General features: G+C 37.4%; 1 protein-coding gene across 6 annotated transcripts in view; it reads right to left on the bottom strand.

Annotated features, from left to right (window-relative positions):
* Positions 1 to 17,515, bottom strand: part of Nfib (nuclear factor I B) — a 215,201-nt gene that overhangs the window by 2,356 nt on the left and 195,330 nt on the right. For 4 of the 6 annotated variants that reach the window (XM_027400208.2, XM_035439832.1, XM_027400209.2 and 1 more), the window contains one exon: positions 1 to 4,057. This exon is cut by the window's left edge and continues 2,356 nt beyond it. In XM_027400208.2, the coding sequence (XP_027256009.1) occupies positions 4,040 to 4,057 (18 nt within the window). In that variant the 3' untranslated portion in view covers positions 1 to 4,039. Of the gene's footprint in view, positions 4,058 to 17,317; positions 17,407 to 17,515 lie in introns of all 6 variants that reach the window. The other 2 variants (XM_027400206.2, XM_027400207.2) reach the window with 1 other exon arrangement.

Below are 17,515 nucleotides of genomic sequence, written 5' to 3'. Positions count from 1 at the left end.
AATATTCTTGTTTACTTTAAAAATGGAAACAACACACAGTTCCATTATAATTGTTAAAAAGTTAGCTTTACAAACATGGGAATTTTAATTTAAAAAAAATTCTTAACAAAACTATACAGTGTACAAATTACTGTCTACAAGGTAGGCGGTTCGTTACGAAGACTTCGTTCTTCTCGCTACTCGCAGCTTCCCAGATTCATTCACATACGTTTTAATGGAGCTGCCCACCCGAACATTACCCGATAACTATATTGCTATAATTAAGGTTTTGCCATGTCTTTATGTACAGTCTCCTTCACTGCCTCTCAGGTTTTTTTTTTTTTTTTTCCTTAGGCAAGCCTTGACTGCTCACGTCACTCTGGGGAAACACACTTCAGAGGCACTGTGAGTGGTGGGCTGCAAAGCAATACAACAAAGGCTGGACAGTGCCACAAGTTGGTGGCTGGAGACACCACCCCCTACAGATGCCCTTGGGTGACCTTCACCATCCTGAAGCTCTGCAGTCTGGGTAAGGAAGGGGCGTGCAAGACCTGCAAAAGTGGGGCCCTTCGTCAGAATACACTTCCTGGTTTAAAAAAAAATAGGAGGCTAAAAGTGGATTTGAGATTATCTATAGTAGTGCTTTTTAATAAGTTTATCTCAAAAGGAAAGAAGGAAAATTATTCAGAAAAAGAAGGAACACTTGCCCTAAGCCTCTGTACCCAAGAGGCAGGCAGGGATGCTACAGTGCGCCATGTTGTTTAGCAAGACTTGTTCATTCACTGGCAACAAGGAGAGGAGTCTGCCTGGAAAGAATACTGTGTCCTGTAAGGTTGCATTCCTCACCAAATAGGTCAGAAATACATAAAGAGCTTGGCTGGGAGGATTTGGTAACTACAGAGCAAGTATCACAGATGCAGTGGGACTTTGTTGGAGTCTAAATCCCACTATGCTAGCCAGCATTTGGACATCAATAGTCAGATACAATTGTCAAGCCTATGAGCACTGTTGTAAAGTACTCATTAAATGATCTGCTAGGCATACATTTGACAGTTTATTTTATTAGGCTATGGCATGGGATCTGGGGTCTGGAGAGCCTCATGACAACCTACTGTGTGTGTCACTAACCCTGAAAGAACTCCTTGGAGTAATGAATACACTCAACAGGACCAGGTTGGGGAGACAAAACAAAATTGGCCCCCATTTACCTCTAGCCCTCAGGGGAAATTAACTCAAATATATATCTAAAGTACCATCCCTTAAAAAGAAGTTCCTTCCATCATTATCAAACAGGCTTAATTCATCCACAGGAAAATTAGTTGCTTAAAATTCTGTATTTTTTCTCTGTTCTAGTTTTCAGTTTACAAGGGCAGGTAAAATAAAAGGATTTGCTCATTTTTGTTCTTTAAAAGCTGAACTTTGATTTTTTTAATCTACCAGTCCAAATACATTCAATAAGAGTAACCCTCTCTCTGGTCAACCTTCCTGATGTCAAAAAACCAAAAATCCCAAGTGTGCTGCCATCCACTTGAAGTAGTAAGTCATAGCAACATCATATCCTGTCATGGGAAGGAATAGGAGAGCCCTCTCTCCAGATGGGCGAATGTGTTTGGTAGAAGAAAGCTTATTCCTGTGTTAAACTCAAAAGTGTGAAACAGCCAACATCTGCTATGTGGGCACTTCAAGAAATGTCTTTGCCAAATATGAGACAGACTCGCTTTCCACTGTGGATTGGGAACTTTCAGGAAAAACTATCAACAACTAAAATGAGACAGGGCAGTTCTTCTAAGTCTGCCTCTAGGAGGCTTCGCTGTGCTTGCTTTTTCTTCCCATTTTCTTAGCTTGAAAACCAGAAATGAGTTCAGCTTGCACCCCAGGTGAGAAAGTAGAGAGGGGGGGGACCTGTGTAAGTTGAAGTTTGTCACAGTAGGCAGAACAGTCGCTTTGCAGCCCAGGCCCGTCTCAGGGTGCACTGCTTCACAGCTACACTGTAAAGTGTTAAAAATCCTCCCCCCCACCCCAGAATATATATATATATGTATATTAAAAAAAATCCCCTGTCCATCTCTCAGTACACAAAAGGACCTCATCACACTGCAAAAATAGCAGTACCCACTTTGGTCAATTAAAACAAACAAACAAATAAACAAACAAACAAAAAAGCATACATTATTTCTTTTTAAATCTGTGTACTTACCTATAATAACCAATACAGCTAAAAGCACTACCTACATAGGCAAAACTTGGTATTGCATAATTCGTATAAATTTGAAACCCCTCCCCCCAAATATTAATTGGAAGATGAAAAACATGAAAGGTTAATAGAAAAACACCAAAATACTGAAAATATTGCTGGTCGATTACAATTTTTAAGCGGCAACTATACACAGCCATGATATGCTTTATAAATGTGAGATAAAGGTGTAACTGTCTAAAAAATCCATGATGTCACACATTTTTCTTCGTCTGGAGTACAAAATATTTTGTCATAAAAATGGTAAAGATTTAAAACGATAATAAATGCAGCAAAACAAGTGTAGTGATGTCACTTTTGTGGTTTTTTTTTGTCTTTTGTTTTTTAGATTTCAAGGCAAGGCACGTAATGTGGACATTATATCTTCGTGCAAATTAGGATTACTGGAAAGAGTACTTTAATTAAAATTTTAAGAGACATAGAGGCAACATGTGTCTGCCCATGCACACTATAGATCTGTCAATACGAGAAATGTGTTGAACAAGGCTAATGTCTGAAAGCACCGTGCACGTTTCCAGCACCCCGATGGCACTTCTCTGAAGAGTGTGTTTTTCTATCCTATGCCCTGGCGTTCCCAGCCTGTACACTGGAAGCTTTACCTTTGTGACATGGATTTACCTGCCTCTTTGTCTCTACGATACAGATTTTATAGAACCATTTGTACACCCTATGGGTTCTTGATGCAACCAGTAATTTTAAATAAATAATTCTGCCTCCAAGGAGGCTGCAGCTAAGCCAACCTAAGTGCTGTGTTTTCATTCATTTTTTTTCCATTCAAGCACATGATTTGTCTTGATTTAATGCCTTTTTTAAATGCCCTCAAAAACTGAGGGGAAAATAAATTCGCTCAAAATTATTTTAAATTCTTTTTAATCCCCTCAATTTAGAGTCCAAGGGCTAAAGGACTTATAATCACGATTCCCCATTAGATATAAATTTATAAATTGCACTTGCCTCTGTTAAGTGTTTCTTTTGTGGGGAAAATATTATATTAATTTTTACTGTTGCATGCAGAGGTAACACTTTACCCACATAGAGGCATTTCTTCCATAGAGCCTTTGAGTTCAAACTGTTTTTTTTTTTTTTCCTATTTTTCACTTTTTTTTTCTTTTTTAAGATTTCAAACTGGGTTACACACTGGAAAAGGCTGGGTTAAGGGCCAAAATTTAATAAATCTGTATGGATAACTAAAGGCTACAGAGATTTTATATATATTTTTTAACTTTAAGAAATCAGAGTGCTCATAAAATGGCTGGCTCATGGCTCTGTCCCCAGCACCTCTGACGCCGCCTCCTAGCCTTCGTTGGTGAGATAACCAGGAATAGTGACTCCATGCGTAAACAACAAGAATACTAACCAAGAAAACTAGCTTATCATGCAAATATTAAGGCATCTAGAAAGTCAGTTAAAATATATTGTCATAGAGACAGAACATCTATTTCCCAGCGGACTTCATGTAACAAAGGCTACGTTGCAGGGGCTGCAGTCTAGCATCAGTGAGATATCATCGACCCTTTCGTGTCATTATAGTTTCAACCTTAAGGGAATTAGTGATTGTAAGTGCTGCAATGCTGGTCTACCGTCTTCTTTCTTCAGTTTCTCTCCTTTCTCCCTTTTGTCCAGTCTTCTTCTTTTCCTTTGCTTTGAGTGTTTTTCCCCTAATTTTCTTATACTATCGTTGTGTTTCTTTCCCCTCAGTTGCTTGTCTCTGCTTGAAGGAAAGGCTCTCCAATTATGTTCAAACCATAATTTTGGACATTTGCCGGTAGGATGGGTGTCCTATTTGACACTTGGAAAGGAACCAAGCTAGCCCAGGTACCAGGACTGTTGAGAGGAGAAGGGTAGCAGGGAGGGAAGAAAAAAGAAAAATACAATGTTAAAATCTCCAGTCATAAGTATAAATTCTAAATGCATCAAATTACAACTATTGTATTTTTGAATTTTAAATCTTAATAAAATTTAAAAATTAATAGCATGCGCTAACAGTACTAAATTATACACATTGTACACATATATACTACATGCAATAACTTCTAGGTTATATACATCACACACACACATATATATATATATACTCTATATGATCTTGCTTTCATGAAAAGACCTAAGATGAAGAAAACCATGAAATAGGATACATTCATAACTGTTGAACTCTAGCTGATTAAGGGCAATCTTCTTCAAATATCTGATCCACTTCAATGTAATAAATGGATTATGATTTTTACTATTCAAATGAAGAAAAAGAAAAGTAGAAATTCCTAGTGACACCAGTCCATTGCAGTTCGGTAGATACATTAATTGGGTTTAACCTTTAATTCATAAGACATTCTGGGTCAGATGGGTTTATCTGCCTACTAGGTTACATAAATTTCAAAATGGGATGAAATATATATCCTTTTCTCTCACAAGAGAATAATACATTTTTCAGGCATGGCCACATCTAGTGTGCAATTTGAAACACCTAGTTATCATACATAACTTAAAAGTTTTACACAACCAAATGTTGTCTATCCTAGATGACCATGTGGAACCCAGTTTGCTGCATTGTGTGCAGAAGCCCATTGTGGAAGATGCAGCAGAGGGGGCTACTGGGTTCTCTGGTATTTTTCTGCTCTCCTCTATAATTTGCCCTAGACAGAACCAAGGCTTTCCTTTCAATTCATTTTCCCTCACATTGGCCTGAGTATTCCTAGCCTTTTCTACCAGGAACAATAGTACATTTGGAATAGAGCATTTGAAACCAGAAAGAGAAAGGGAGTGACCTGAGCCAGCAGTCCTGTCTCTCGCCATTTGGCTGTGCAACAGCCTATGTTGTCCTTGGGATTTAAAAACAAGCTTGAACACAATTTCTCTAGTTGCTACTGGCATGTTTTCTCATAAAAGTTTCATATGGAGAAAAGGAATGCCAGATTTACAGCACCACAAAACACCCTACCCAGGACATTTTTGTATTACTTGTATTGATATTCAATTTGGAGTACAATGTCATCCACATAGCAGCTGCATCACTGTACCAAGGAAACATCATACAGACAATTCTTCCCTTAGTTTAGCAATGGTCTGGCATGGCATACTCTCCATGCTTTCAATTTTATTTAGTATCCTCTACTGTGGGAACCATAGGAGAGATGATTTCTATGGTTTTAGTTAACAATCTAGAGATGCCTATCTGTTCATTATTGTAGCTAGCCATCTGGATGTGCCTATCTGTTTGACTCTTAAAGGCATAAGAAACATCATGGCAATGAACACAGAGAAACCATTTTAGATTAAGAAACCAGAAATATAACATAATTTACTATGAAGATAACTCAATATAAAACATGGCTTATTTCTACCTGTCTAGGTATGTATTGCCCAGCAATGCTTCAACAGAAAAGAAACCAGTGACATTTTTCTCAAGAGTTTTATAATTAGATGACCAGATCAACAGCAGCAAAATTTGACTTTTATTTTGTTAACCATTTAGCACACAGCCTAGCATATGGCAGATGTGTTACAAAATTTGGGACAAATAAACCAATGGCTTGAACTCATACTCAACTATTTTAAAAAGGTGCTGACCTTGATTGCATGAATTTATGAACACATTGTCATCTGAGTATCTCTAATTTTAAAATTTATACACTCCACACAAAGTTTATGCAGAAAATAATATACCACCTTACATATCTTCCTTAGTTGATGAATTACCCCAACTCTAAAGACTGCATATCTTTACAGAGAACTTTTCTGAGAGATTTGACTGTTTTTCACATATTTTCTCTCTTCCTACACACATCTTCAGAATTATTTCTGTAGTTTGTAGCATTGACTGGAACAATGTTACATAATGCACCAAGAAACTTATTTTCACCTCAACTGTGCTTCACTCCACTCTGTACATAGTTCTATTACAGCACTTATTACATCATATCACACTCATCTGTTATCTGCAATTATCTTACTGACTGAAAGGTGAACGCCACAGGAAAAAAATGGCCTAGTCTTATCTATCCTTATAGAGTTTGGCCTTAGATGAGACTGTTTCTTAACAATAAGGCTAATTACAAAATCACCATCTATTATTTTTAACCTAAAGTAAGCAGTGTGTGTCAAAAGCAAACTGTCTAGCTCAACATATAGTCCTTGGCAAAAAAAATGCAGCATCAACAAGTCACCTTGTGAAATCAACAAGAATCCCCAAATAGATGAACTCCACAGAATCATCTAGATATTGTATGCTTTGGGGAGAGTGTACTAATGATTGAAAAATTAAATGTGGCTCCTAAAAAGAAAAATCTACTGATATATTTGGAGAAAAAAATAAAAATCCAGAACAAATGGCTGGCCATCACAGTCAGAGGATTCATGCTCTAGAATGTATAATGAATTTAATTTACATGTTTAGGTAATCCTTCTGAATCTACTGGCCTACGTTATGGCCATATAAACACTGCACAGTGTAGTGCATTTGTCGATAGTGTTTACGAATCTTTAGAGGAGAATAAATCTCAAACAGGAACACTTTGCCAGACCCCATATCTTAGTTTTACAAGCCTCTTATCACCAATCCATAGGTTAAGTTCAGAACTATAAGGGACATTCTTTAGAGCTTTAACAGCAGTTCCCAGACGGGAAAATGAATCCAGAAAAAAAAGAAACTCGATACCTATATAACAATGTTAAATGTTAAACCAAACTAGTTCACTTAATTAAGATAACAAAAAACACAACACCTAAGTCTTCCTAGTTCTTCACTGAGAATGCATAAGCACCATCAAACTCAGACACCGAAATGAATGCCAATATCCACACCTACACATTTACATAGGCAAATTGGGTATGTGTAAAATATGTCTTGGTTTTCATTCACAGAGGAGTGGAAGTTACATGAATTATTTTATGTTCAATTAAAAAAATTGTCCTTTGACTAGTAAGGGTTTTACTATATAACTGAAAGGATTTTCAAAACATTCAAAGTCAACAATGTGTAGCTTCAAGCTTACATTGCTTTGTTATCATTAGATTTTTCCAATGTCAAATCACCTTTAGATGAACTAAAGATGAATCTGTCTGAAACCCAATAATATATATTTAGAAGAATTTGCTGCCCCAAACCACTGGAAATAAAAGTAGTGAGAAAATGGTACAAGCATGAGAAATACCAATCAAAAGTTCAAAACACTTTGGCACCACCATAAAACAAAACACGGCTCATTCTGATGGCAAGCATGGTGAGATATCATACACAAAACATAGGAGAGCTAAAACAAATTTAAGAAACCAAATGTCAGCTATCTTGGAGAAAATATTCACTTCACTGTGATCATCTATGTAAACTGACTCTCCCCAAAAGAAGAAGATAATCGGGGAGTGGTGGCCCTGATTCATTTCACACTGGAGTCTCACCTTTGTTGAAGAAACTCAAGGAATCATTTATCAAACTTTTTCAGGGTAATGGGGAAGACATGATACTTGAGTTAGAAATGATCCAGAGTTCTGAATGATTCTATTTGTAGAACTAGTGCAAAGATAGACATTGCTAGATAAGCACGCTGGTGAACAGAAAGTGCTATCTTTGGTGTTTTCCCTCTTAAAATGGCCACTATTATCCCCTCTCAGGGGTAAAGGAAGTAAGGCCAATCTTTCCCACACAGTCCTCAGATAATCACAATCCTGTTTGTGTCCCATGGCCATTTTACTATGATTCATTGCCTTCCTTCAAAGTGACATGTTGGTCCAACCTTGGCAAGAATTTTAGAACAGAATTTTCTTAAGGCAAATGTATTTGCTATAGGAGACTATGAATTTGCCAGGTGCTACACAAACTATGTCATAATCCAGGCAGTGTTTACAAACAGAATGTGCACTGAGTGAACAACTGACTTGTCAGAGGCAACAATCTCAAATTCTCTAAAATTGTCTTTTCAGGAAGCAAAAATACTTCCCAGCTAACATTACAGTGAAAGCTAAGAGGGAATGTGGTTTGAAACTATCAAGAAACTTGAGCAAGTAATAGAGCACAGAGTTATGGTAGCTCATACTTTTAAAACTCACTCTATATATATACTTCTTAAATCTGGATAAACTGTAGATGTTCTACTAAAGGAGTAAATAGATTCTTTCTCTTTCCATGAAAGAGAAAAAAAATTGCAGTGGATGCCAAAGCAACATCTATTGGTCATTTTTTTTTTTTAAATCATTCATCCTGTGACTGCCTTCAAGGCCAAAAGTGATTGGTTCTTTGGTTTTTAACACAATAACCAACCAGAACTACAGGATGTCAAATAAATATAGATGAAGTCATTAAGTTGAGGCAGGACCCAAAATAAAAACTTCACCTATTAGTCTTGGATCACTAAAACACTAAGAGATGTTTGAAGAATGCCTCAATCCATGTATTACTAATTGATGCTCATTTCATTATGAATTAGGCATTCCAACTGTTAGGTCATATAATGTCAGTGTTCTAATTATACTAATACTTTCCAGGGGAATCCTAAGATTGGCTATATAAATTTACATACTACATTTACTTCAAAGATTGTAGGTGCTCTTTCAAGAAACTTGAGAAATACTACGTAATAGAGCACAAAGATTTGGTAGATTTATAAAAAGTCCAACCACACCAGTAGCCACATTGTAAATGGATAGAAATAAAACACACAATGCCAAAGGAAGCATGCAGACCATATAAAATGATAATTTAGAGAAATTTCTCTCTAATTCCTTTGCACCAATTTCAGGTACCACTCTTTTTTGGGGAAGGGCAAACAATAATTTTATTAAGAAATTACTCATGCTGGTTTTAGTGTCACTTCCAAAACATACAGCAAAGAATTTCCTCTACTAAAGTGAAAAACATGTCTGAAAACACTAGGCTGTCTAGATATACTATATTGTTTAGATGTACTATACTGTCTGGATACACCACCCTGTCTAGATATACCATGCTACATCACAACTAGCAACTTGTTTCCATAAAACTCAAAGGCTATACATTGTCTTCTGAAAAACAATTCACTCACATCGGTGGTAGGGATAGACGAACAGGCTTCAAGATGAACCTATTACTATATTAGAACAAAGAACATGGCACCCAATCAATAGCACTGACATAGCATGAGTAATTTGCCAGACATTGGTCTACATGACTGACCTACCTTAAAGTTTTGGGTCCTAACAACAAACATTCATGTTTAGTTTATGGATGAGGAAACTGAAGTCTGAAGTCTTACCCAACTGTACACAGCTATTAAACTATAGAAACCTGAATCTTAAGTACAGTATTATAGTCCCAGAATACCACATTCTCACACTGTACTTCAGTTCTCTGTGAGACAAACATTGCAATTTGTTGTTCATATGTTTCTACTGCAGTTGAATTATATAAGATATTCAATGGCTTACCGCTGACACATAGATGCACTAGAATTCCTGAACAAGAATAATAATTTTTGATCCCAACTTCCACATGAGTAACTGTAATTTATTTATCAAGTGCTATTTGTTTTTCAGCCCCTTTTTAAATGAGGCCAGACTGAAAGTGAAATATACTTACTACATGCTTTATACAGGTCCTGGGTTTGTTTGATTTATTTTTCCCATTTTTAATGATCATTATCGCCATCTGAATGATCCTATTTGCATGCAAGATGATTTCTAATGATTATCACTGTTTGTAATAGTCTACATCAGAAAGCTCCCTGGCTAGCTCTTACCTGCTCTACAAAGATCCCTGTGGGCTCTCTGGGAAACACCAAATATCATAAACTGCAGGTAGCTCATGGAATGATTCTAACAGCAAGCAATAGCACTTCATAGTAATGAAAGAGAAATGTATTTATTTCTTAACTAAGTAGGTAAATAGCCTTCTTTATTGTTAATCCTTGGGGAGCCACACTTTTGAAAATAACATCAAACGGTAGGCTGTCAAACCTCACTGGTTTATATTCAATTGTTTCCAATGTCTTTGCATCTGGGGTATGCTAGATTGAGGGTTCACTTTAGCATGCAAAAGTGAGAGCATTTTCCAAGTTAAAAAATGGCACATGCCAGTGAAGTACTTAATCTAATGAAGAGCACGGCAATAGTGACTTTATATGGGAACATTGCAGCTAGACAGTGTACAAGATCATTCCCACACTTAGTTCTTTTAGTATAGAAGCTTCTCCACATGACCCTAGGAGGTCCTTTAACAAGGGAACCCATACACTTAAGAGTCACAAAAACTTACTTGCATATATTTAAACGTAAATAGGATTTAAAAGAAAATTCTTCCCCTCAATAAATCAAACTAAGCAAATTTTAAAAAGCAACATTATTTGATCTTGCTGAGTTTTTAGAGCTAAAAAATGTATAATAGAACATTATAAAGATGATTGATTACAAATTAGCTACAGGACACACGTGTAAACATATATCAACTTATTCAAATGTGGGAGGCTTTTGCCAATTAAAAATATATGGAATTAGTGGCTAACTGTAGTGTTTTCCATCCTCCCACAGACTATGCCACAGGGAAGCCCACGTGTTGATTTCCAGCCTTTCTCTAGTCTGTATTCCTCTCCGCCCTGGCTCCTTTTCAGTGCTATTGTTACAATGGTTACTGCTCCTCTTATTTGCATAAGTGATTCTTCAACTGCAGACATTTCCCTACAAAAATGGTACTCTGAAATAGTGCCTTTCACAGAGAGGATCACCGAAGGCATACTAAATAAAGAGAAATGTGAGTTTTATACAAAAGCCAGGAGATTCTTTCACAAATGATTTTTATTTCAAAGCAAAATCCGGTATTATTTAAACAGTTTGGCCTCTAAAAGAGATGACCTGTTTATATCAGAATTCGGAAGAGTATAACGACAAAGAGTTAAGAATTAAACTAGGATGTTGGCCTTTTCACTGTGTTAACATATGCAGAGAACTTCTAAAACAAAGTGAATGAAGGAGTGAAAACTCTACAGTTTCTGACATGTGACATGTATATCATTATTATTCACTGTGTTGAAATTCAGCAAGCAGGCTTTTGCCTTTCTTACTATAGCATTACATTTCCTATAAAATATATTCAGTTCTGGGTTTTATTATTTAAATACGGCCAAATGATAATACACCTAGTCCTAGCTCCAGGACCACAACAGTAAAGTAATGGTGTGTGGGCTGATGGAGCTGACTTCCTCAGAAGAGAATGTGCGTGTTTACACGGTGCTTTGCATAAACCATCTTCAAACAAGGTCAGCGTTAAGCACACTTCCTAAAGCTACAAAGGGTTAATCAGTAAGGTTTGCATTTGAGAATGTTCTGAATCCTGCTCCTCCCTCTCCGGCTCTGCTGCCAAAAACCATCTGACAGGAAACGGAAGATTAAGTTTGTCCTACCTAGGCGAACAAAGAGTGCTCTGAACAGGCCACCGCTTCACTGCAGAGCGGGAACTTTTCTAATCCCGCTGGAATCTGCAGCGGGGCTCTGAAAACACCATGGAGAAAGTTGTTCTCTTTCCTCTAACATCTTGTCCCTGGATCATCTCGTTTTGGTCACACTGTCCATCCAGAAAGGTTGACGGAAAGCTCCAGACATAATCATGTGGAAAATGGACATTATTGATTCCTATGGCCCATTGTTCCCCCATCCTAAGTCCCTGAAGTTCAAGTTCAATCTGGAATTACATCATGTCTGGTTTCTCCTGGTTACCAGACGGCTTGAGACGTGACCACAGCTACAGAAAAAACAAACAGCCTTCTTCACGCTTCAGCTCCCCTATCGATTCAAACGTAAACTTTTTTTCTTTCTCTCAAGTATGCTTCAAGTATGGAGCATGGTTAATTTAGAGATTAAGTTCCAAATTAGATTATCTAATGGCATCTTAATGGATTGCTGACCCATTTCCTGTGGGATGGCAGCATGCAAGTCTGGCTGGAATACAATTAATTTCTTAGGAAGTGTTCTGAAGAGTTTGTCTAGATAAAAAGGAAACGTCCAGTTGGACAAATCTTTCTTTATAAATGGAGAAAGGTAAGTGAAAACTACAAGTCCCGACACAGCTTTCAACAACCAGATCAGAGACATTGTGCATTTGCAAAAACCATTTCAGATCTTTTTTTTTTTTTAGAATGCTAATGACTTTAGCTTTGATTTCCTAACAGGTGCAAGTAATATTGATGAGGACAGAAAGTGGTTGCTTTCAAGAGACTGATAAATGCAAAGAAAAGCACCAGCTAGCTGTCCTGTTACCAAACAGTGGTCATATGCAATTTTGGCTTTTTAATTCACAACCTAGGACTCTCCTATGTGTCTATCTTAGCATTTCTATTAGAGTCCCGGAGAGTGCTAGGGACCCATAATAGTATATAAAAATTGGAACAGTTCAAACATACTCTAGAGCTAACAGCTGAAGCTGAAAACCAGATTCAGTGATGGGAAGACAGCTCCCCCCAGGAACTGCAGGAACAACCCAGCTGTTGAACTGCAGTTCTGGGTCAAGATAAGAAACCATAAGCAGGAAATGCTAACCTAGGAGATGGGCAGGGATGGTCCAAGTATAACGGTGAAATAAAAGTTAACTTAATTTTACGTAAGGACAGTGGTGCACACATGCTTTATCACAGGCATGCCACACATCCATATATATAAACATACATATTCGGACACATACAATTTGCAACCTTTTAAAATTATTCTAAAGTTTTTGTTTTTAGTCTTTTGATAGAGAGGATATATTTTCTAAAGAAAACAGTATGGCTATGGGAGGGAAATTGGTAAATGGCTTTTCACAGTAACTACTGAGCATGAAGTGTTCACTACTGCCCCTTTATTTTGCCCTCTTTCTCCTGACCAGCCAGATCCAAATAACCTTTACTGGCTGCTAAACTTCTCTTGGGAAATCAAACAACTCTCTGGAATTGCAGTAATAAACGACAATTTCTTACAAAAACATGTGTAAAGTAATGACAGGATGAAGTATTCAACTCATAGAAAGGAACCAGGGAACATATGTAACACGGAAAATCGCTGATAAATGTCTCTGGTGCCATTCAATTATGGCATAAGCAGAAATGAAAAAAAAATCCTTCCAATTATTTCAGTAAAATCTTCATTTATTCATTATTTCAGGGGCTGAGCAAATGGTTTGTGTAAACAAATCCTTCAGTAACACGCGCATGTTTATTTTAGCCATCTGAAGGCTTCTTCTATGTTTATATAAGCCATCAGACACATACAACCACTCGCTTGTGGCTTTGCATTTTCTTAAAGGGGTGAAGGGGGAGAAGGGAGAAAGAAACAATAAATCCAGTTTCTCTTTTGCATGAAGCACCCATCCAATGTTTTAAAATAACATGTTTATATTATTCTTAGACTGTCCTTCAGCTTTCTTTTTCATTCAATTATGCTGTTCTTTCATATATGCAAGTGCAAGCAAGAGCCTGGCTAGGGTCTGAAGAAAGCAAGATAGTTAGCAAGTAACTGCTGTATGTATTTATACCCACATAACTCACTTGTGCAAAACAACAGAACTTATGCATGGAGGAGACAAAGAACAAACACAGCAGTACTTAGCCTGAGCAATTCATCACCTACCATCCTCCTAGAAGGTCAATCTACCCCCGTTGAAGTAGAAGCAAGGCCTTCAGTATTTTATTCTGTATCAACTCCAGCAACTAACCATTTACTTAGGCAGGAAATTTCATTCTCTCTAGATTTAAGTAAGCCCTTAGCTTGTGAGTTTACACACATGCAAAACACACACACACACACACACACACACACACACACACACACACACACACCTCACAAAATTCTAAGGTCAAAGCAAGAAAACACCTTTAGGATTGTAATCTGGAAGGTCTGTCAAAACCCTGCCCAACAGTCAGCTGTGGTGCCTGAAGGAGTTTCCAAGCTGGGGTTGGATGTGGCAAGCACATCTCCAGCTTGAGTAGGATGCACAGATCACTGCCATTTCCAGCCACCCAAACAAGCTGCATGAAACATGGAAATACCTCAGAAGGGCAACTGGCCCAGGCAGGAATGAAAGCAAGTGAGGACAAACCAAGTGACAACATAAACAGTCCCAACAAAATAAAGCAAATCCAAACACTTGCTTTGCTATGACCTTTCTATCTACAGTCTCCATGGATTGCCTTTGCGTATAAACGTGTGTGTGTGTGTGTGTGTGTGTGTGTGTGTGTGTGTGTGTGTGTTTGTGTGTGTGTGTGTGTGTGTAACAAAAATCAGAGAAAAAAAAAAGAGGCTATCAACTTGAGAGTGGATGAACATGGGAGGGGTTGGAAGATGGGGAGCTGGGAGGGGCTAGAGGTAGGAAAGGGAAGGGGAAAGTGATCTAGGTGATTTCAATAAAAAAAAAATATTAAAAACAACAACCACAACACGTATGACCTGCGGTGTGTTCTTCATCTACCACATCAAAGCGCAGTCACTGAAGTCTCTGCCAAACTGAGATGACTACTGCTTTAGCTGTCCCTATCTCTCTTAAAAGTGACAATGGTACAGACAGTTTTTCTTTTACATATTCTATCTAGAAACAAAATCCATGAAGTTTTAAAAACATAGGCCATGTTGCCTCCAACTTGCCTGCCTAGCCTCCCCAGTGCTTAGGACTAAAGGCTTGCTCCACTATGGCCCACTTGTGTCTATTTTTGAAAATGGTAGCAAAACAAAGTGAATTGCTGTCTCCACTGAGCATGTTTATTCTGAACTAGGACACACAAATTCAAAGAGCTGTGTGTGTGACCACACAGTACTTAGGACAGCACCTCCACTCCCCCAACTCAGAAAACCCCTGCAGAATGTGTAGATACACCTGATGTCCCTTCTTGAGTTGTGACAACAAGAGTAGATGCAACTCAAAGTGAACTTCAAGGTTTTGTTGGGGGCTCAGGCCATCACACCACATTAATCCAAAGAAAGATTAGTATCCTCCAAGAAAGGGGAAAAATGAAATCAATAAATTCAGGTGGTTTCCCCACCCCAGATTCACTATGATCTGAAAGCTGGTTGTCACATCAATTTTCTGGCTGTGAAAGGGAGCTTCAGGATGAACAATGTTTCTTCCCCCAAGGACTGGTAGTCATTGTGGTCATTCTTCCCTTATGTGTGTTTCCCTTCCTTTTAGGGGATACCAAGTTCTGATTCCAGAACTACTCAGACCTAATTAAAAAATATATTATGACACCAAAAATTTACATCTTTTTGGTTTTAATATGCTTCAAAGATACTATCCTTTTCTTGATTAAGTAAATGCCAATCAGTAATCTACTGATTAGGAAGTTCTGACAGCTGGAGTGACATTTAGAAACATAAGTATCACCTTCCATCTGATCTGCTGTCCTTGGGAACATAGACCATTCTGCTGACAGGCAAAGCATGGAGTATAGGATTGTTACTTAATAAACTAATACAAACATTGTGTTATCAAATCTAATTAAATTAACTTTAAATAGCTTACTAATTCAGATTATTAAGTCACTTTCATTAAATTTAATTAAGCACCATTAATCATTGAGACTATATAAATGAGATACCTCCACCAAGTTTATCTTCCATTTGTATGTATATATTATATAGGTTTTTTTCTACGAATATAAACTTCTTGGGGAAGAACATCGCAACTTTTTTTTTTTAAACATGGAAAAATCATATTGTAATCACTTAATTGTTAACTTAATTAAATGCCATGGAATTTTTAAAAACCAAAATCAGGGTTGGAGATGGCTAAGCAGTTAAGAGCATTTATTGCTCTTGTTGAGGAGTGAGATTCAATTCCCAGCACCCACCTGGTGGCTTGCAACATCCTTAACCGCAGGTCCAGAGACTCAAGTGGCTTCTGACCCTGCAGGCACCAATTATGCACATGGGACATATACATATGCAGGCAAAACACTCCGAATATAAAACAAATAAATCTAATTTTTTGTTTATTTGTTTGCTTTTGTTTTTTTTGAGACAGGGTTTCCTTGTGTAGTCCTAGCTGGCCTTGAAGTAGCTTTAACGATCAGGCTGGCTTTGAACTCAAAGAGATCTACCTGCTTCTGCCTTTCAATTGCTGGGATTAAAGGTGTGCATCACCACTGCCTGGCTGAATAATTCTAATTTGATAATTCAAAACACAAAACCTAGGTAGCCTTTTTAGTTTTTGTCTGAGTAAATGGAGATGTTTGAGCCTACAATGGATCCCTGCACCCACTGCGGAGTCAAATACCCCTTTCATAAGTAGCATCTTAACACCTGGCTTCGTGCTTCACCTAGACAGTGTAAGGAATGCTTACAGTCAGAGCAGGGGTAAAAACTGTTGGCCCTATTTTCAGGAAACTTAAGGGATTACACTGTTCTCTTTTGCTCATCTTTGTGTTTTAATATATATTTCACCATGAATTATTTATTTGACACAAACTGCTTTGCAAAGATAACAACTACCTTATAAGTATTTTTCAAAACCAAAACATAAGACATATCAAAACTATTTTCAAATAATTTCTTAGCCAACCTAATAAAGTCAATTATATCAGCCTGCAAACAGAAATTAAAACTACTTAAAATTTCTTCTTTAACTATAGAAACAAATAATCTTTCCCACTCCAAAATTTACTAGCTCTGTGAACAACTGACAGGCTTAAAACTTCTTCTAGTTTTTTTTTCCCACTGAAAGAGGAATAAATGATACAAAAAAAAAAAAAGGTTTAGAGTTAGAAGGAGAGGAAAGAGTTGAAATAAGAAAAAGCAATAATGTAGAAAACCAGTCTTTACCCTCAGGTAGCAGAAAAAAGCTTGCCTAAAGCTACGATTTCATTTTCAGGCCCTTAAATCTAAATGTCATATTACACTCCTCCCACTTCCACCGAAAATGGTATAAATTGTCCCAAACATTTGACAGTAGTGAGAAATTCCCATGATCAGTTAACATATGCCACAGTCCCGGGTTAACCTGATGCTGCATCCAGAGGAGCCAAAGGGGGGAATGAGGGAATGGGGATGGTATAGCCAAACAACTAGATTTTTAACATATTTTCTGTACAACTAATTAAAAACAAACACTTTAGGTCATGTAATTTTTAGGTGTAAGTGTAGGGTTGGAAATAATTAAAATGTTACCTTTGCCAAGTAATTCCCAATGTATCCTCACTGGTACTGGGGTATAAATGCCTGCCGTTTTGATTCATGGTCCAGTCACAAATCCTCAGCTGTCAATTGAAACCTAGCAGTCAGATATGGATCGAGCAGTACTACAGTTTTTAGTATTTAAATGAACACATGCAAACTAGTACTGAACATGGCATTACCCTTACTTTC

Source organism: Cricetulus griseus, chromosome 2, assembly GCF_003668045.3.
Source record: "Cricetulus griseus strain 17A/GY chromosome 2, alternate assembly CriGri-PICRH-1.0, whole genome shotgun sequence".
NCBI lineage: Eukaryota > Metazoa > Chordata > Mammalia > Rodentia > Cricetidae > Cricetulus > Cricetulus griseus.
The sequence above is the reverse complement of the archived record's forward strand: the minus strand, read 5'-3'. Positions and strand labels throughout refer to the sequence as shown.